This window comes from Hydra viridissima, unplaced genomic scaffold (assembly GCF_058129835.1).
Source record: "Hydra viridissima isolate aposymbiotic clone 2 unplaced genomic scaffold, HvirCarnegie_v1 scaffold_7, whole genome shotgun sequence".
NCBI lineage: Eukaryota > Metazoa > Cnidaria > Hydrozoa > Anthoathecata > Hydridae > Hydra > Hydra viridissima.
Window position 1 is genome coordinate 10,473,079 of NW_028324306.1, and position 22,227 is coordinate 10,495,305.

General features: G+C 28.5%; 3 protein-coding genes and 1 pseudogene across 6 annotated transcripts in view; 2 read left to right on the plus strand and 2 right to left on the minus strand.

Annotated features, from left to right (window-relative positions):
* Positions 1-22,227, plus strand: part of LOC149886089 (uncharacterized) — a 282,044-nt gene that overhangs the window by 85,823 nt on the left and 173,994 nt on the right. The gene's annotated exons all lie outside the window — the stretch shown is intronic.
* LOC145184660 (peptidyl-prolyl cis-trans isomerase B-like) lies at positions 11,125-12,950 on the minus strand. 3 transcript variants are annotated; one of them, XM_090093096.1, is made up of 4 exons: positions 12,536-12,950; positions 12,094-12,211; positions 11,676-11,863; positions 11,125-11,577 (listed from the first exon to the last, which is right to left on the minus strand). In XM_090093096.1, exons 2-4 carry the CDS (start codon positions 12,131-12,133, stop codon positions 11,443-11,445), a joined length of 363 nt encoding a protein of 120 aa, XP_089949222.1. In that variant the 5' UTR covers positions 12,134-12,211; positions 12,536-12,950; the 3' UTR covers positions 11,125-11,442. The 3 variants fall into 3 exon arrangements, with proteins under 3 accessions (XP_089949222.1, XP_089949221.1, XP_079916524.2); XM_090093095.1 differs by having other exon boundaries at positions 11,703-11,863; positions 12,094-12,178; positions 12,536-12,924; XM_080060398.2 differs by having other exon boundaries at positions 12,094-12,178; positions 12,536-12,924.
* Positions 14,113-15,618, minus strand: LOC145193345 (uncharacterized; annotated as a pseudogene). Its single transcript, XR_016454291.1, has 2 exons — positions 15,338-15,618; positions 14,113-15,247 (listed from the first exon to the last, which is right to left on the minus strand). The product of XR_016454291.1 is annotated as an uncharacterized LOC145193345 (transcript).
* On the plus strand, positions 18,778-21,140 carry LOC145184665 (mitochondrial import inner membrane translocase subunit Tim10-like). The gene is made up of 2 exons (XM_090094177.1): positions 18,778-18,913; positions 19,096-21,140. Exons 1-2 carry the CDS (start codon positions 18,846-18,848, stop codon positions 19,292-19,294), a joined length of 267 nt encoding a protein of 88 aa, XP_089950303.1. The 5' UTR covers positions 18,778-18,845; the 3' UTR covers positions 19,295-21,140.

The window sequence follows — 22,227 nt, forward strand, 5'->3', positions numbered from 1 at the left end:
TATGATTATTATGATTAATATGATAATAGTATGATTATTATGATTAATATGATAATAGTATGATTATTATGATTAATATGATAATAGTATGATTATTATGATTAATATGATAATAGTATGATTATTATGATTAATATGATAATAGTATGATTATTATGATTAATATGATAATAGTATGATTATTATGATTAATATGATAATAGTATGATTATTATGATTAATATGATAATAGTATGATTATTATGATTAATATGATAATAGTATGATTATTATGATTAATATGATAATAGTATGATTATTATGATTAATATGATAATAGTATGATTATTATGATTAATATGATAATAGTATGATTATTATGATTAATATGATAATAGTATGATTATAATGATTAATATGATAATAGTATGATTATTATGATTAATATGATAATAGTATGATTATAATTGCAGGGTGTTCGAAAAGTAACACACAATTTTAAAATAAACATGTCAAAAGAAAAAACAATCAAACTACATTAAACTTTATTTCAAAAACACAACTAAATTAAAAATATTTTTTTGTAGTTTAAAATAGATGCTCGAAATGGCCTCCATTTTCTTGCACAACAGTTCCCAAACGGGCCACGAAATTGTCGATGACTGTAGCTGTTTTTTCTTGTGAAATGTCTGCTATTGCTTAATGTAATTAACTAATTCTTCTTTAGACTATAAAATGCGTAAAATCGGTAAAATTGCGTAAAAATGCGTAAAAACGGTAAAATTGCGTAAATACGGTAAAACTGCGTAAAAGCGGTAAAAATCGGTAATTTCGGTAAATTGTGATAAAAGTTAGTAAAAGCGGTAATTATTATGGTAAAAAATTACTTTGTTTTTATCAAGTCAGATATTTGTTAAATAATTAATTACCTTCTAAAATTAAATTAGCCTCCTATATAAGCTTGATTAAAGTCAAAAAAAATACCAGTCTCAAAGTTCTTGCTTCAGTGATCTGATTAGTACACCAAAACCACTGCCAAATTAAACCATCTTCAAGAAACTCTTGGAATTATTTTACCAAACATGACAGAGAAGAAGATAACATCTCTGGCTCTGGCAAGAATTCAGAATTTGCTGAGTGCAATAAGTGCAAAAGCTGATAATGAAAATAAAGAGGCTGATAAGTCCAGTACCATAAGAGGATATTTGCAACATTTTAACGTTTCTGATAGAATGTAAGCAGGTGACCATGCATAAAGTTCAAAAAGACATATAAGTTCTCCACTTGCTTTGCAAAAGAACCGTAAATGAGGATGAAGAGCGTGACCCTCAAGTTGCAGAGTGCCTACACAACTTCATGGAAGAATTTAAGAAAAATCTATCAAATAATGGCATTAGAGTCAAATACTATAATGTGGGTTCACTTCTGCACCCATATTATAGATGATATACACTTAAAAATAGAGCAAACAGTGAAGAAGGGAGGGAAACTGCCATCAAGGAATTGGTTGACAATTACCCAACCGCAATCCAGTTCTATGAGTCATTGGTTGATGATTATACTTCGCTAAAAACATCAGACCTTGAGAAAAGAGGCAGATTTCAGCGAGTGCCCTGGGACTTTACAGTAAACCCAATCAAAGCTCAAGCCACCCTTGATGTTTGAATGTGAAAAGTATCAGACAATAGCCTTACCCAAAAGGAATGTGGATACTTTTGAATATTGGAAGCAAGATAAAAATGAGTCACCTTTGCTAGCTGGTCTGATTAGAAGTTACTTGGTTATACCTGTGACTTCTGCTGATACAGGTTTTAGGCATAATGCAAAACCAGAAAACACCAGCATGTTAGTTTTTTGTAAGTCAAAAGTACACAAGGGTTCCTTCTAACCTCAAAGGTTGGGAAAAAACTTGTGAAGAAGAGCCATATAAGTTACCACATATCACACCACCAACTGAGAAGACTCTCCAACAAGGAAGATTACAAAGTCAAACTAAAACTAAAAAAATAGGTGCACCTAAAAAGACTTTTCCTAGCCAAATATCAGAAACTGAAACTGGTCCTGAAATTAAAGAGCAACAATAGTTACACTTAGACACTCAAAAGTGTCAAGGACTCTAGCTCAACAAAAAGGGTATAAAGGAACTCTAGGTGAAGACAAAACTCAAAGTCTCTTATTTTTTAATTGCAATGACACTTCAACAAAGACAAAGTAGTAGCAGTACTAGCCAAAAAGCAAAATTAGTTTATGTAATGAAGTCGAATAGGGGAATGAGAAAAAAAAGTACAGAGCATCTGAGCTTGCAAATAATTTATAAGAGACAGATGATGATATATCTGATGATTAATTTTTTTATCAATAACTTGTTTCTTTAAAACTGTAAATGTAATATTTACTAATAGATATACAAAAAGCAATTTAAAATATCTTTTTTAGTTTTTCGGTAATCAGCAAAAAAAAGCAGTAAATTGTGATAAGATGCGGTAAATCGTGGTAAAAGGCGGTAAAAAAAGGATAAAAACGGTAAAATGTGATAAATGCGGTAAAAAGTGATAAATGCGGTAAAATTGCGTATTACGCTTTTTTACGCAAAATTACCGCGGTAATTACGCATTTTTACGCTTTTTACGCAGATTTACACATTGTTACGCAATTTTACGCATTTTACGCATTTTTACGCATTTTTACCGATGGTGCGGTAACGCCGATGCTTAAACAGCAACATCGTAATTTTGATTTTTTTTTTTTAATGGTCTTTTACCGTAACTTAATGAAAAAGGTCATATCTTTGCTTTGAAGATGTATATACCAGATATAAATTTATAAACTGACAAAATGTGTGGCTAAGGAAAACACATTTTATTTGAAATACTTAAATTTATTAATTTTTATGTGATAAAATACGCAGGAAAGTCGGAAAATATTTTATGGTCATCCTTACTACTGAAACATAATGATTAAGTGTTTGTTAAAATTTTTATGCTTTAAAGCTATGCATATTTAAAAAAAAGATGGTTTTAACTTTATAATTAAAAAAAAAAATCAGAGTCCGGTTACTTTTTCAAGTTTAAAAATTTTGTACATCAAATCTTATATGCAAAGTGCTATTACCAGTGCATATACACTGGTAAGAAACCGGCAAAAATTGCTATTACCAGTGCACCAATCATATCACCTTATTTTAGGCATGTGACACGGCGTATTTTAACTGAAATTAAATAAATTTCCATGGCAAAATCATTTGTAAATACTTATTTTTTAAAAATGGCCGCAAATTTAAAGTTAGGAGATACTTTCCCTGATTTTATAAATGCAGTCAATAAGTTCGCTTTAATGAATTATCATCCCTTAAGGATAGATAGTAAAGAAACAAAAAAGAAAATAACAAGAAATAACAAAAAATTATTTTTCTTAGGTTATTGAAGTAACATGGTTGTTGGAAGAAAAGCAAGGCAATTAAACTTCTACTCTGTAATTAACTTGACTGATTTTTTTGTTCTTTTATGGATCGATATTTCTGTTCGATTGTTAACACAAGAATTATATTGCGTGAATAATAATTTCTTTTTTCATTTTTTAAGTTGAAAAACTTAAAAAATGAAAAAAGTGAAAAATAAAATTTCTACATTACATTCCCATTTTCTATGAAGATGGGAAGAACTATCATGAACATTTTAACAGAAAATTTTCCAAGAAACTTACTAATAAAGGTTTAATGAGGATAACCCTTAGCGTAAGCCTTTGAGAAAAGGTTAACAACTTAGATGAATAGAATGAAAGCTTTAAAAGTATATAAAAATCCCCAATTTTTTCAAATTTTAAGGATCAACAATTGATTTCAAACCTATCCGTTCTACAACAATCTTTATACTTCTTTCTATGGATTAATCATATATCAAAAAGCAATTAATCTATAAGAAGAATGTCTATTTAAAACTGTTTCCTCACCGAAAGGACATCATCAGTTTTTTAAATTGTGTCCTTAGTATGAGAGTATTTACATGGACTTAAAATATTCAATAACTTATTGACTCAAACCAGTAAATTTTTGCATTTCCTTAGATCTCCTTAATATTTATTATTACTTCTCATATCTTCTTGTTATAATTTAATTAAAAAAGAAAAAATTTTTAATCAAAATATTTTTTTAACTGACTAATATACTTTCTAAAGTTGACCAAAATCGATATTTACACTTTTGAAATCAGACTTAAGTTAGAAATCTTATATCGAATTTAGAAATAAGAATGTCACAATAATTAACCAACTAAATCGACTTTTAGTCTATTGGTAGGAAATCCTTAATTGATTGACTACTCAATTTTTTCAAAGTTAACTACTCTAAATTATTTTACAAAAGTCACTTAGTTAAAGTTTTGATTATAAGTGACTTTTAGTTGATTTAATTAAACTCAATTACAACACTAGTTAATATTGCAAAATAAAGATAACAACATATAATTGATCAGAATTTTTTAATGGAATCAAAAACTCTTTTATTATACAATATAACCAGAATAAAAATTTCACAAAAAATTTTTTTTAAATATAAATAACAGTCTCCTTTTAAACATAAAAGATTTTCTAAACTATCAAGTTTTTCATATTTTTATTAAACCATCGGCTGGTGCTTGAATTAGTTTCTTTTTTTACATGTCATCAATTTCAACGTTTCTTTTTGAACTTAGAGTTGATAATGCTTTTACTTTTTTGGGGACTTTCAAACGCAACATATCACATTCTAGATGATTTAACAGACTTTAACATGTCTCTAGTAATTGGAATAACTGGATCATTTAGTTGCTTTGATGATGTGTGATCGCTTACAATTATTATGAAAATCTTCAATTAAATTTTTCAGGGTTAGAGTTAACAATATGCAAGTACCAAATTAAACTTTTAATATTAAATGACAGCTTTAAAAGTCTATCAAACAAAGCATTTATTCCACACTGATATGTTTGGTGCATAAATTTTATAATAAGCTTAACTTCCACGAGAAACTCAAGGAAATATTGCTACAACTTTTCAGCAATGCAATCACACACAATGAACACACAATGACAAATCCACAGAATGTAACTTTAATGCAGCTAATTTTTTAGACCAATACTGTACATACCTATTACGTTTAATAAATTGTTGAATTGTAGATTCATTAAATTTAAACTTGAAAAGAGTTTAACTCCCATAACAATAACTTTAATATAAAAACATTCCAGACTTAATAGTGCATTAGGACTTCGTTTTGCTTCGTTTAAATCCTTTGGCAATTTTTAAATATGAAAACATCTTGATTGATCAAATCAAAAGAATAATTAGATTCAATATACTTAAAACCATGAAGGTTTAAGATTTTAAAACCTCTTTTATAGCTGTAAAACAAACCATTAAAGATTTTAGCAAAATATCTGCCTTTATCTTTATTGTCCTAAATTTATTTAAATAATCACATATGAAGTTTGATAATTGCATAACTACTTAGTGTCCTTGCTCTAATTCCACTGACTTTAAAAAAAACTTTCTGACATAACTTGCAACATGCAGAAAAACGATCACCATAAATTACTTGGATCCAGTTAAAGTCAAACTCTTGCAATTTAGTATATTTTATTTTTCTCTAAGATATCTTAAAAATATAAATAAACATTTGAATTTTTGAAAACTTAATGAAGAAATTTAAAAAATTATGTACAATGTAATTATTACTCTTATTAGAGACCAAACTTAACGCACAACATTAATTTTGCATTCACGTAAAAAGAACAACAACATAAACGGAACGGAATAGTCACGTGTTAAAAATATCCGTGTGATAAAATTATCGCAATATGATTGGCGCACTGGTAATAGCAAAATTCGATGGCTTATTGTCAGTGCATCTGCACTGGTAATAGATTTTACGGTTAAATGTAGCTTGCTTCAAAAATTAGCTCATAAATGTAATATATAAGACTGATGATGTTCTTCGCTGTCACCCTTAAAACAATAGGATTGGGCGTTGAACACACCACCTCTTAGATCAACACCTGATTAGCATGTTTAAAGTATCAGTATTAGGAGACATATGGCATTGATCTTGTAAAATCAAAACAATAATTTTACAAAATTAATAATCATCACTTGTATGGCTGCTTTCAACATTTTCACCGTCATCATCACAAGCATTTTCATTATAAGATTGATTTTCGCACAAAGCAAAAATGAAAAAGATTTGAAAATAATAAAATTTAATAAACTACTCACACCATTAATTCTGTTAACCAAATACGGCTGGTAAACACACATTAAGGTAAAGTAGAAAAGGAATACTTAAGTAATAGTACAAAACATTAAAAATCGCAAGATTAAGAAAATACTTCTTTTAAAATATTCAAAGTTACTAAAATGAAGCACAAAAGCAAAAAAATTACTATAAAAATAAAATTTTTTATATTAGTTTTTTTCGTAATGCTTCTCTCATTTTCCCCTCAACAAGTTTGTTACTTACTTGTGAAAAAATTTGTTAATCAGTTTTCTTGGCAATCAGCTGTCTATTGAGCTTTTAATTAAACTGTACAACTTGTTCAAACGTGGGAAAGTCACTAACTGGAAAATGATCTGGTAGTCCTGCAAACCGAGAGCTTAAGTTACGAGTTCTACTCTTAAACAACTTTTCAACTCTTGCCATTTTAAATATAATCTATTTGAAAATTATATTTAGTTGCATAGTAAAAAATATAAATATATTTTTATTTATATAGTCACAGTCAGATTTACGCATTTTATGCCTTAAAAAATGAATATAAACAAAAAAAGTAATTTTAGTATTTTTATCAATAAATATGGCAATTATTACCAAACGTAATGAGTTAATAAAAAAAACATTTACTAAATATAGAAGCTATAAAAATTACTATATATTGATAATTACTATATATATTATATTGAGTTATTGCTATCTGTTAAATCTACTAAAAATAGTTTACTATTTTTAAAAAATTGAACTTTTCATATATGAAAAAAGTTACTACCGTTGTTTTACCATAGTTTGTTTTACCGTTCCGTACAGCGCGCTATAAACGTGATTAGTACAACTTGTAATATTTTTTTGATAGAAAAAAAAATATATATATATATAACTGCCCAAACCAGTTTATATTTTTATTTTAACATTATTCTTAGTTTTACTTACAGAATTTTTCTCATCTAAACCAATTTTAAAATGAAAAAAATAGAATTGCCTTATCGATTATACCCTCTGGTTCAAAAGATATTGAAGCCCTAAAATTCAAAATGAAATCAAGAAAAGTAAAAAGTACCAAGAAAAATATTTGCAGAGGAATTTCACCGATTCAGTTGCCTCTATTTTAGAACTTAAACTGGAAATAAGCTAGTAAAGATTTCATTCATTCAAACAAAAAATGCACAATTAGTTTTAAATTTTATGATTTCAAGTTGATTATTCCCTGCTTCAAATTCCGCTTTTATTTAGGCTCCAAAATACTTTGGGGTCAATTGTTGCAACAAAAGCTGTCTTCGACAAAAGATTTCTGTTGTTAAAAGCTCCTTATAGTAGAAATGTAAGCAAATAAAGCGCTGAATTAAACCAACTTGAAAAATAAATCAAAACTGGAATGGGAAACATATCTTGTTGTAAATGTGCTGAATAAGTCCTTTTTTATTTCCTGGCATTTTTAAAAATTGCGTTTAATAGGCTATAATTCAGCTTAAAATTTTAATTACATTACGCCAATCAACTCAAACTTGTGGCACCAAAAGATAATTGGTTTAAAAGGTTCACTAAACACTTCAAGGTCTAGAAACAAACAATCATCTATGGAGCACTATTTTCGCAGATAGTTTAAAATTCCCTTAAGAAATGCTGTCTTAAGCAGTTTTTAAAATAGTCCTTATACAATTCGTACTGTTGGCAGAACACAAAACTAGAAGTATCTCTTTTATGAAAACACCATGGTCAGGTTCTAGAATATCAATTTTTTTCTAGAATCTTTTATTTTGTTTTTCTTCTATTTCCGATTTTTAGTATTTAGTACTGGGGAAAACAAGATTTTATTGGTAGATTTCCTTTTAACATAACGTCCCTTGAGAGCAAAAATGTTCTAAGTGCCAAAAGGGCCAAAATGGAGTTATGTTATTCTCCAAACTACTTGGATCATAAATAATGCAAGTAGCTTTGTCCCATCTCACTATAAGTGTTCCAGTGTATATATTTAATTAACAAATAATTAAATCATAATAAGTAATCAATATAGGGAAATGTAAGGTATGGTGGCGTGTAAGATATGGTGGCAGGCTAGTTAAATCTCACATATAACGACACCTGTGATACACTATATCACTTTAATCAGTGTCTTTGATTGTCCTGACAATTTATCTGCAGTAGTCTTACCAAGCGGACGTGTGCTTTGTGATTTTTTGAGATTTTGAATAAAAAGTGAAAAAAATGAAAAATTGTTTTGTTCGCAGAGTGAAAATTTTGTGAAAATTGAGTTTGGTTAATGAAAGATCGACATTTTTGGTTATTTTAAGTTTTTCTCAATTCGCACCGCATGAAAGTGAAGTGACATGTTTCCAACACTAACTTGTAAGGTATGATGGCGGAATTTTTGTAAGGTTTTGTGGCGGAATTTTTGGCGGAAGGTTTGATGGCGGAACTTTTTGTAAGATATGATGGCGGATTTTTTTTATGTGTATAGAAGTGTATATTATTGGCAGATAAAACATTCTGTGGCATTTGTATTTATTCTTTCGTAATTTTTTTGGTTTTTTTTCTTTACAATTAATTTGATATTTCACATAAAGAAAAATTAGAAAAAACAATTGACTTCCTTCAAATGTTGGAGGCGATCGAAATGGAAAAAATTTATGGTAATTCCAAGGCATCTGTTACTAAAGCTTAAGGAATTCCCGAAACCACATTGAGAAGCTACATTAGTAAAATCGAAGAAGCAAACGTTGATTTTTCAAAAAAAATCTGACGATGAGGTGAAGTATATTTTGTTTAATTTTTCTGTGATCGGTCCAAAACCCGTAAGTTTTGATTTCTTTTCTATTGTCTCGTTATTTTTCTTGTTTTAAATGTTTTTTAAACGAAGAATTCATTTCTTTTTGTTTATGTTTGTGAATAAGATCTTAAAGACTCAACAAAAAAAGGAACTGGTTAATTATCTCCTTCGTGCCAGCTAGCTTTATTATGATTTGAGTATTAAAGAACTGAGGGCTTTGGCATATGAATATGCTAATGAGATCGGCATTAAATATCCACCTTCGTGAGACAAAAATCCCTGTACAAGCTGACAATATTTTTATGCATCAACCCAAATGTTTATTCTGAAAGTGATTATGTAGCTGCCGAATTAAGTGCTGAAAATCTATTTGGCAATGAAGAAGATGAACCGGAAGACCAGCGCCATATCTTTTTTTTAACAGGTTACGATATGGTGAGCTCGCCACCTCTGAGTTTTTTACAATACTCAGTACATCGGGCAGCATATTGAGTTTGGCTACTTTGGCACCATCTCTACGTGATGCATTAAAATCAGTTGGAACGCTGAAGATTGGAACACCAACCAAAAAATTCAATCACGGTCGATAGCTGATGACGTCTCTGTTTTGACATCACCTGAAAATGTGTTCGTAACGAGTGAAAATTATGATCCCAAACTAAAAATTGAACAACCAGAAGGAAAGACCCTATATGATTAAAAAACGCCAGCCGGAAAGAAAAAAACACCAGCAAATGAAAGACCACCATCAACACAACCGGTGGCAAAAAGGGCGAAGCTGGATGAAGAAAAAGAAGAAGTTGTTCAAGATTTTTGTATTCTTTGCCTGAAACCAATTCTTCTTGTGTTCAATCTCAACAATTCACGAAAATGTGACACATGCTGTCAAGAAATTCATGTCAGATGCGTAACATTATTCACTAGCTTCTTCAAAACTCCAAATTGCGACTCCAACTGAAGTGAAACTTACTTTTCTAAACTTAAAAATCATCATTTTTATCATATTGCATCAGTTCTAGTTGTTTAAATAATTTTCACATCTACATTGTGTTTTAGTTGAATACAGCAATCCGACACCATACTTTACACCAAACCTTCCACCAAACCTTCCACCAAACCTTCCACCAAACCTTCCACCAAACCTTCCACCAAACCTTCCACCAAACCTTCCACCAAACCTTCCACCAAACCTTCCACCAAACCTTCCACCAAACCTTCCACCAAACCTTCCACCAAACCTTCCACCAAACCTTCCACCAAACCTTCCACCAAACCTTCCACCAAACCTTCCACCAAACCTTCCACCAAACCTTCCACCATACTTTATACCAAACCTTACACCAAACCTTACAATTTTTGAAAATCAAAAAAATCAATGGTTTGCACCAAGAGCAGTAAAATTTTACTCAATTTGAATTTTAACAATCGGTTCGGACAGAAATATGCTGATTAGATGCCGGTAACTTCCTGCTTTTGGAATTTCGAAAAATATTAATTTTATAATTATAATAAAAAGGTTCAAATAATTTTTTTTTTATGTATGATTTTGCAGCCTTCAAAGTTTTAGCTTTTTAAAGTGAAATATAAAATTTTATAGGGAAAAATATTTTTGTAACTCATCGGAATATTTCAAAAAATGTTGTTGTGACACAACAATCTCTCAATGAACGTTGCCACGACTTCTTTTATATCTTTTTCCATATCATCTACTTGTGTTTTTTTTTGTATTTTTAACATACTCGGAATTTATCCAGTCCATCTGTAATCGAAAAACCTTTTCTTTTCACCTTTTTCTTAGGCCTATCGATTAAAAGTTATTTCTTGAAGATATATTTATTTGGGGTTAAACATTCTAAATCTCGTTGACCGATTGTAAAAGTTAATTTAAAACATAGAACTTTTTTTTGCGCTCAGTTTTAGTGATCCGCAAAAAAGTGGTTGTACGAAGTGGTTAGAATCCTATAAAATGTTATGATACCTACAAAATAGTTGGAACCTGCAAAATGGTTTGATATCCATAAAATGGACAACATTTTGTAGCAAAATGGTACGATATTTTTTTTTTTGTTGTTTTTGATCACAAAACAATTAAATGATGTTTTATCTCAAAAATTTAAAAAAAACAACAGCGAAGAAATTCCCCTTTTAATTTTTTATTAAAGTTCTATCAAAAAACAATGATGGTTTGATATTTTCTGCCAATTATCACTGTTATCGAAGAGTTTGTTAAAAAGTTTAATTATTTCTTTAACATTTTGTCTTGTTTTATTTTGATTATAGATTGATTGATACTGTTTACAAACACCTTTATACAGTTTGTTTTTTTACAAAAAATGATTGATTTTTGATGAGCTCTCATTTTTATCAATATGCAAATTCACTTTACTATTAAACGTGACCTAATTTGAGCATGTTTTGCAAATCAAAATTAAACAGCAGCGAATCAAATTTTCCTTTAACTAGGGGCGTTCATGTAATCCTCAATTGTAAATTCTTTGACTTTTTTGGCTTCGCAATCCGTAATGGTTACATTTTCTAAAGGACGATCATCTTTGTTCGTTTGTACATTTTCCACTTCTTTAACAATATTCTAAACAATATAAAAAAATTTAAAAAACGAACAAAATGGAATACGGGTATCAAGAAGTGGTTAAACTTAAGTAGTAAAATGGAAAATGAATAAGTTACCATTCCTGAAAGAACCTTTCCGAATACCTGATGCTTTCCGTTCAACCATTGTGTGTTAGTAAAAGTTATAAAAAATTGTGAATTATTGGAATCAGGACCAGAGTTCGCCATAGATAACGTTCCTGCACCCATGTGTTTAATGCTTAGATTTTCATCATCAAATACGGCCCCATAAATACTGCGGCCACCTTTAAAAAGTTATGAATATCTGTAATAAGTTTGCTTCAATACTTTGTTCCTTTTACGTTTAAAAGAAAAATAAATAACAGAAGCTTGTATAAAAAAAGTACTATAATATATATGCTGTGCTTTTAGAAATATTGTTCAAAAATAAAAACAAAAAAAGCTTTTAAAAATACTTTATAAACAAATGATTATTAGAAATACAACTATTTCAACTTTAAAGAATTCATAGTACCTGTTCCATCTCCATGAGTAACATCGCCTCCTTGCATCATAAAACCATTTATAACTCGATGAAAAATGGTTCCAGCATATCCATCCTAACAAATCAGCCATGCTATAAAGATCGCCGACTAATTAAAAAATTATTATTGTTAGAATTACAATTAAAGAATGCTGTTGCAATTGGTATTAATTACTCGTAAGAGTTTTTATTGTCAATTTAAAGACACTATTTAAATTCTTATTACAGTATTGTTAACTTTGTTATTAATTTTACTATATTTTATAACTTCATTGTGAAATGTCTTATAAATAAATACTGTTAAATTACCTAATATTTAGGAGTTTTTTTTATTTTAAGAAGATTTTTTTATTATAATAATAAATTTCAGATCTTTTGTGATAATATTAAATATCATATTTTTAATCCTTTGAACATTTTTATATTTGCTTACTGAGTTATCTTGACAAAGTTCGACGAAGTTCTGTGTTGTTTTGGGCGCGTCTTCTCCAAATAGTCCAACTACAATTTGACCAAAGTCTTCATCTCCTATTGATATAGACAAACGCGCTTTGTGCGTAATGACTGTATCTTTATACGATCTAGTTTCTATGTCATGTTTTAGCGAATAACTTGGACTATATATTGCCTGGCTGAGGAAATCATTCGTTATAGATGAGGCCAAGCTTTTTACGGATGCAACCATCAAAAAGTAATAAAATTGCATATTTGATAATATTAAAACTACTATAGAGTTGAAGTAAACTTTAATTCAATTTTTACCAAATAAGGAATCTTGTACTTTAAAAAAATGCCTTTTTTTTTTTATCAAAACTCTCCCAGATTTTCTTAACTTTGATGCTGAAGTTATTCTTAACACACGATTCACTGACGGTTCATTGCCGAATGAACACAAAATGCACAATGGTGTCAAACTTTAGGTAACTTCTCAAAACATAAAGATAATTTGCATCTTAGTGATAAATAAGAAAAAGTTATATAAAAACTTGCTTCAGCAGCCGAAATACCACGCACTCTTACGATAACACTTATGCTATATGAACTTCTTAATACTAAATAAACCTATTAAACAGTACTTTTTAAAATAAGTCAAAAGTGGCGCAGAATAAAAAAAAATCTTTGATGCAGGGTTCACGCAATACTTTTTAGGGTGCGGGGGCCACCTTATCGGTTATTCGAAGTTGAGAAAATTATGCACGTAATTTGATTACTTTCAGTTTTGATATTCTTAAGAAGCAAGTGTGAGACGCGCTGTTGTGAGTGTATTTTTTGGTCAATATGATTTTCTTTGGTTAAAAGAAAAAATTACTTTTAATAAATAATTATTTTGATTAATGAATTTCCTGAGACTTGTCTAAAATAAATACTTATCATGAAAGGGGCTCGAATAAATAAACAAACAATGACCTTGAAAACGAAAAGTTAAAACAGTTGTTGTGGATGCAGACTTAACTACACAAAATTTAGTCTGTTATAAGGGTCGATGGTTCACCATTAGGTCAAAATATAGAATAAAGCAAGTTTTGCAGAAGGGCAGGACTGGAATATTTTAAACAAATTTAATAACTATTCAGGCTTTTACTGTCTGTTCGTTATAATTTGTTATTGATTACTGTTAGTCTACTCAAGATATTGACAGTTGTTATACATGAATCTGCATAGTAACTCAAAGCTAGTATTTGTACAAGTAAATTTTTGTAATTGACAAATTAAGTTTTAACAATGCTATTTGAATTCTTTGATGCAAGTTTATCAAAAAAAAAAAAATTTAATATTGCAGTAAATAATACCAATATATATAAAAATAATAATAATAATAACAATAACAATAATAATAATAATAATAATAATAATAATAATAATAATAATAATAATAATAATAATAATAATAATAATAATAATAATAATAATAATAATAATTATTATTATTATTATTATAACAAACAATAGCAATTTTGTCTATTAAGCATAATCCAGAATCTTTAGTATATAAGTAATCTAATGGCATAATACTTTGTAGAACTTTATATTTGTTAAACAAAGGCAATTATCTGGGTTGTTTCTACATCTTAACAAGTTAGTAGTAACATTCCTTTTGTAAATCCTGGAATCTTTAGCTTCCCGCAATAAAAGCGAACGCTATCAGCAATGTTAAAACCTCTATCGGCTAAAACAACATCTCCAGGAAGGATATTTTTCAAAATTGAATGTTCTGTTAGGTATTTATCGTTAACGCATCCTCCCCAAGCTTTAGAAACAAATGTTATCACACCTTGTGGACTTACACTTATCAAGAATTTAACAGTATTGTGATGTTTGTAATGTGACCAAGTTGTTGCTCTTACGTGTAGATTAGATGGTTTATTTATGAATATTTCAAAGCAATTAACTACTACAGCCACTTTTGTTTCAAAATATTTTTTGAAGCATAAAGGCATTTTCCATAAGCTCATTGCAAGCAGGCCATTTAATTAAATGTTTCATTCTGAAGCACATAATGTCAATCCATCTTAAAAATACTTTTGATGAGGTCAATTTTGAAATTTTGAATCTATAAGCAAGGTCTCTAATAGATAAATTTAAACACAATCTCATAAGTGTCAAAGAAAATTCTTCAAAGTACAAAAAAACTGAGTTCCCATTTTCAGTTATAATAGGCTTAAACAAACAACATAAAATTTTCATATTTGTCAATCCAGTGTAAAATGTTACTTTTGAATCTGTATCAAAACATTCAATAGTTCCCACATGGAGTTTGACTAAATTTGCACGCAAATCATAATTAAGTTTGTTTTTACATATATACTCACTTTCTATGTGATTGATATTTGTGACAGTCATATCTGTTTGAACACTGCATCTACTAAGTTTTCATAATCAATTGTAACACTTTCTGAGACATTCGATTCACTACTTTTAAAATTATCTATTTGAAAGTCTACAATTGAATCTTCAGAAGAGTTTAAATCAGTGATGCTGCTTCTACAAGACACATAATTATTCCAACTTGTTAACAATGAAAAATTCTTATGTCGTAAATAACGTTCTCTAGATTTCTCAGCCTAAAATTTAAACTTTTTGTGCCCCAGATTTAAGAATGGAACCCAATCAGGATCATTCTGTAAAAAAAGTGAAGCAGGTTTTTCTAAATAAAAATATGAAAATGTTAAACAGTTAATGATATTAAACTTTCAAATTTTTAAAAATGTTTCAAAGGTAGACGGGAAGTTTTTACCTGTAATAAAATGGTCACTGCAAATTCGAGTGTGGAGGACATCACGACAGTTACCAACTCTGTTTAAGGCATTTATCCATTTTTCTCTACGTTCCTTTGATAAAGTCTTACCATCATCGCCTTGATTGCAAACTAATTTTAGTAAACGAAAAAAAGATTTACCCTTTTCACGATTTGAACACCCAAATACAGCACAAAACTTGACCATATTTTTTTTTTGTTTTTTTGTTTTTCTATAACAATGTTTGCATATTTATATATTTAACTTAAATTTAAAATAAAACAATAATAATAAAGAAATAAACCAGATTAAGATTTATATTTTCTAATTTTGTTAATAAAAACAATAAATTTTATAAAATAATATATTTTTTGAACAAACTATGAATATTATAATTAGTATATTAGTTCCGCTTACTTAGTTCAGCTGTACAACGTCAAAACACAGTATCTGTATTTTTCATAATTGGATATGAAAATGATTTTGTAAAGTACGTTGGGCTGCCTCCTTAACTTCATACTTATCACTTGAAGCTTCATAGTATGAAGTTTCAAGTAATAAGTATGAAGTTAAGTTGGCGGCCCAACGTACTTTACAAAATCATTTTCATATCCAATTATGAAAAATATAGATACTGTGTTTTGACGCTGTACAGCTGAGTTGTCCTCCTTAATGGCAGAATTAAAATCAAAACAACTTAATTATTTCGTGAGACGTCACGAAACTAGGAACAGTGGATTATTTGGAGATCGGTGCCGTGTATAATGTGTGTTAGGTGTTTCGTCAGGTTCGAATTATACCATTCTATTACACGCTTTTTTAAAATTAAATTGACAAATATACAGCCCTAACTTTTTTTGAGATCTTGCGAACTTGACTCAAGTGAACAATAATAATATGTGTTTGGAATTGTAATTTACAATGCAATTATTTAATTTCTTTCCATATTGTGGATGGGTGCATAAATTTTTCTCAGTGAGTTTTGAATTGATGTGGTGCTTCAGTGGCTTTCTCAGAGAAGACTCTCAGAGAGGTGTGTTTCTGTTCAATGAAGTGTTGAACATGATAAAAAAACTTGCAGTTTTGGTGATACAATTGCACCTGGTGATATAAAGGACTCTTGGAGTTCTTGGAGTTTTTCCCGATAGTTTGGTACTAATTTGTTTCCAAAGCAAGCCTTAACAACACAATTAAATTTGCCTGAAAGTGTAGATAATTGGCATTGCTTGGGTTGTTGCTTATCTCTCAAATTTTTTTTAAAAAGAATCAAGTTTTTTATAATTTTCTGACATGAACCTTCTAACTATTCGCTATGATAAGGTTGTGAAATAAGTTTTATCTCAGCAACCCCTTTTGAGACATCTGGCCATGTTTCTTTGAGAAACTTATACAACCCCCATCATTAGATGAAGTTCTATTGGAGGTATCAATTCAAGAACAAATGATCTTTCAGAGCTTGAAAAAAGATTTAGTAAGTAAATTAGTAAAGGCTTTAACTTGCAGTCAAAGATTCAGTAGTTTAAGGTAAGCCAATATAGCAGAGACTTTTGGAAGGAAAATCACACCAACAACAAGAGTGCATACTTGAATGTGATTAAATCCCACAAATATTATTTACCATTTTCATATCACATGAGAGCAAATATTAAATTTCATTTGCTTTGATCATTTTCAATAGAATTTCCACATTTTCATAGATATCAGGTCATGGCATAATGCCACTAAAATTTGCTTTTTTACACCAGAATCTTTGAAATTATTTTCTGTTAGTAGTCAATTTGAGTGTAGAGATGTTTCATTAATTAATTCTTTTGACAAAACACTTAAACTAACTTTGAGGAAACAAACTCCACCATCAATACATAATCTGACAATAAAACTAGAAATTTATTCTCTTTTTTCAAACATTTTTTCTAGAATTTCTCTTAAGCTCTTGCAGTATAGAACAACTTTCTGTTTATATTCATCAGAGTACAAATCTGACTATTGAAGCAGATGCATTTTCATCCCTGCCAGCTATTTCTCTTAAATTTTGACAAAAAGATGATTTAGTGCAAGAATGTGAAATATCTCTGTTAATTATGTAAAAGCTAGCAAAACAACTTTTTTCCACAGCTGATCTTTGACTTTATGATTTGGGTAATTTTTTAGAGTAATTTTCATGAAATGAATCAAAGATGGAAAATTTACGTTCTGACTTTCTGAAGCTCTTTTTAAAGTTGACCTGCAGCTTTCACAAATACTTTTTAGAACTCTTGAATCACAAAAGTTGATAGATGTTTGTAAAACTGAATTCATTTTTTGTTTGTTGAGGTCACTAAGTTCTTTGTTAACTTTTTTTAAGCACAACAGATTTTCTGTTATGCTTATGATCTCTTGCAGATGCCATTTTAAAAATAGATATTGAAAGTAAATGAAAACAAATTTTGCTCAGAATTTGAGTTTTGCAAAATAATGCAAAATTGGCAAATAATCATATTTTTTAACAAGTGAAAATTGTCATAACTCTTTTATCTATAAGTCAATATTAAAATTCAAAGACCTATCCACAGGAGAAAACCTATTTTCAATAGTTTTAAATGCTTAAAAATCAATAAATATTGAAAATAGATGTTTAATACACTTTAAAAATGTAAAATACAGCTGTCATTTGTAGTTGTTACCATAATTATAAAATAATAATTTTTGAACTCTAATTTCTAACTCCTTTTTAAAGATTATTGAGTCTACCCTATTATATCCCCAAAGGGTTTTCTTGAATCAGTCAGTTTCACAAGATCTCAAAAAAATTCAGGGGTGTATATTTTTTTATACCAAACAATGCCAAAGGTAAATGTAAAATATTGAAAATGATTATGTTCCATCTCCTACTTTTGAACATACAAAACAAAAATACAAATGAGAATAATCAAAAATAAATTGTCATCATTTTAGAGATTTAGTGTAATTGAAACCTGATGAATATAGATCATTAATATGATATAATATTAATATGATGATAAAGTAAGATTGAGGTTTAGAAATTAAAAAAAAAATTAATTAACTTTTGCTGCTTACATGTTTTGGATTTGATTAAAGCTATTATATATATACAGCATTAGATTTGTTTTAGGCTATATGATATATGCTTATTAAAATGATTTGAAAATAGGAAGATTTATATTCAACATGATTGTTAGAATTAGTTAAAAGTCATGACAAAAGCTTAAGTGTAGCCCAAGTCTATGTTCTAGGGAGACCCCTATTGGGTTCTATTCTTTGATTTATTATGCAATTTATTTGTTTTAGGTTGATTAAAAACAGTTTTTCTTTTATTATGCACCTTTTTTTGTTTAGTTTATGATTTAAGGAGGGTCTCTTCTCCACCAATTTATTTAGAACATAAGCTGAAGCTCTACTCAAAAATTTTCCATGATTTAATTGACTAATTCAAATGGTTGTGTTTAATAATAATAAAAATAAGAGATGTTTTTATTTTAGAACTTGCTTCTATTATTGTATTAAAAAATGAGCGCTGTAAATATGAATTCACTAGCTGAACTAGAAGTAGAAATGATGTCAGATATGTATAACAGGTGATTACATTTTTCAAGGATTATTCTTTACTTTATTTTTTCTAACAAATTTTGTTTATTTAAATTTCAAATCTTAATAATCAGAATACTGAAAGCTAGTTAAATTTCATCTAAATTTCTTTTAAACTGAGAAGGTATTGTTATAAACTTATATACAAAAATAGTGCAAACTTAAATTTTAGATTAACCACAGCTTGTCATAAAAAATGCATTGCTACTAAATACAAAGAACCAGAGCTTACAAAAGGTGAATCTATTTGTTTAGATAGATGTGTAGCTAAATATCTTGACATTCATGAAAGAATTGGTAAAAAACTAACTGCTATGTCATTACAAGATGAGCAATTAATGCAGAAAATGCAGCAACAGCAGCAATCATAATTGGCAATCTTACTAAACATGTAGAACAATATATGTCTTCAGTTAGAGGTATTAACAAAAAAAATATCTCATGAAAGAATGATGTTCTCAGTTGGGTTGTAGCCTGTCATTTTAATTACAACACTTCTCCAAGATTCTTCAAACAGTTGATAATTACCAATTGTTTTTTTTTTTTGTTTTGTTTTGTTTTTTATCAAAACCTTCTTTACAGCAATGTTAAAGTAAATGCTTTGTGATATTTTTTTTTGATAAAAACAAAGAAAGAATATTTTATTTACAAAAAAGAATTTCCAATTTTTAATTTAAAATCAGACAGTTTATTAAAAATGTTTTCAATCCCAAAAAAGTAGACACAATTTTCTGGAGTTTCGAAAATAAACGATTCTTGTATGTTTTACATTTAATAATTATTTTACTTTATTATTTCAATTATGATCACACATTTTATTGCATAGTCATTGGTAAAAGAATTGGTAAAAGGTCTTAATACAATCTTGATGATATAGTCCTATCAAATGTGATTAAGTCAGGTACTGCAGTGAAATTTGATAAGAAAGTTTCGCTTATAACCAGTGAATTCTGGTGTCAGTTATGAAAACGAATTTTTATCAACGAAGACAACATTCCACAATGTTTAATTACGTATATAAAAATAATTCAATTAGTTAAAAACCAACTTTTAGCTGTCTAATGGAATATACTAATTTTTAGGTGCCAATTTTAAGGTAGAATTAGAACTAAAGTTCCTTCAATTACGAAACTAAATGTTTTCAGGAAAAAAGGTTTTAATATAGAACACTAAGAATGGCAAAATCTTGATTGCACCACTTTACACAAAAAAATCAAAAGTCTAATTCACTCAAGAGCTTAAAACGTTTTTCAGCTGAAACTTTTTCTTAGCCTTCAATCTAAGTGCTGGAAATCTGAATTGTCGTTATCAAAAAATTTTTTTTGAGAGTTAATTAAATTAAAAAAAAATTTTTTTTGAGAGGAATAAGTTATTTTTAACAGATTAATGCATATACTGTAGTCACTATTACTTATGATTATCTTTCCTGGGTGTAAATTTTGTTTAAAACAAAAGCGAAGTTTTCAAAATTTTGTTTTTCATTCAAGATTAAAGATTTAAAAATCTTTAATCTTGAATGAAAAAAAAGTTGTTTTTTTTTCAAAAGTTTCCTGGAAATTTCATGGGTTGGAGTTTACGGATTATATACACGAATCACAATTTTAGAAATAAAAGTCTAAAATCTGTGGATATAAAATATACAAGCATGTATTTTTTTTAAGCATACCTATGTTTGCTATTAAAGTTATCTTTGATTTTTTTTTATTATGAATTTTAGTTTATCTTATACTTATCAAGTTTACGATAATATTCCATCAAGGTTTGGGTCAACACACATTCATACGAAATTGAAAAACAAATATACAGTCCCGGACTTTGAGTAGACATCCTCAAAATTTTGTCTACCATCCTGAATCTTTAGGGATATTTTGAAGTAGAATCCTCCGTTTTTCAGGACCACAATATAATTATTTGTAATTATTTTGCTTGTAATTATTTTGCTCACTATTGTGTTTAGAGTCATCATTTTGTACACCAATCTATAAAAATCATTTTACTTGCTTATATACTCGCATCCAACACTAAAACTGGTTAAGTCTAAAATAAATTCACGTTTAATAAAACTGTGCTTTAAACAAAGCGATCTTGATCTCATAAACGGTTGTCTTCATACGTTTTCGAGATGGAAAAACATTCGTGATGATTTGATGTGGAAAGTCATTTATTTTTATGTTATTAAGAAGTAAAGTACTGTCAAAGAGAACAGTTAACAAAAAAGATAATTTTACGAGATGGAAAAACATTGTATATTTCTTGCTAGTTTTCTGTAAATTTTCAATTTCAGTCTGTGGTTTTAAGAGAGATTGAAAAACTTTTAAAAATTAATAATCATCAAAGTAAGTAAATAAATAGAATAAAAAGTTTTTATGTTAATTAAATCATACATTGATAAAGAAAAAAATTAGCTTCAAATTGGTTTATTTTTTTTATTAAATTTGAAAGTAGTCAAACTTTTTTTTTTGGTTCATGCATCCTTTTGTGGTACATAAATCTTTTTGTAGTAATGCGTTCTTTTGTGATACACTGACCCTTTTGCCATAAAAAAGGACAAATGTTGCATTCATTCCATCCAATTCATTTAACTAAGTTGTATATATTATGCAATTAACATGTGTAATTGTATAATATATACAACTTAGTTAAATGAATTGGATGGAATTAAAAAGAAAACTGTAATATAATTCGTAAATTCAAAAGTTTTTTGTTTTTGTGTTCCCTTAAGTTACGAGACAATTTCTCTAAAGAACATAAACCCTATGATATATTAACTAGATGTCTAACTTCACAAAAATTCTGTAAGAAAAAGTGAAACAAGTTTTTAAAGTCTTTAATGCCGGTAGCCGTTTTATTTAAACTGACAATATTTCATTTTTATTTCGCTTAGACATATCACTGCGTCATTTCAGGCTGGCAAAAAATTTGCTTCACTGCGGAAGCGCGAGTTAGATATCATATGTGAGGCCCGAGAAGGCTGTCACCCCAACTTGATGTTCTGGAGAAACATCAAGTGAGGGAGTGATATACACATCCCTGATATCAAAAATGCAAAAATTAAAATGAAACTATTTTGTCCGAGAAAAAAAAAAAATTTTTAAAATTCTCAGTTTGTAACACATATTGTTTGAATGATAGCTTCATATACTTTGCATTTATTACAGTATAAGTAATTCTTTCTATTGAATTATGAAATTTTACCTTTGATTTGATAATAGTAATATGACTTATGAAGTTTATTGTCTGCAAAAAAATTTTTTTTTTTTTAAATTCACATTTAATTACACAAATTGATTAACTTCTCAATTTT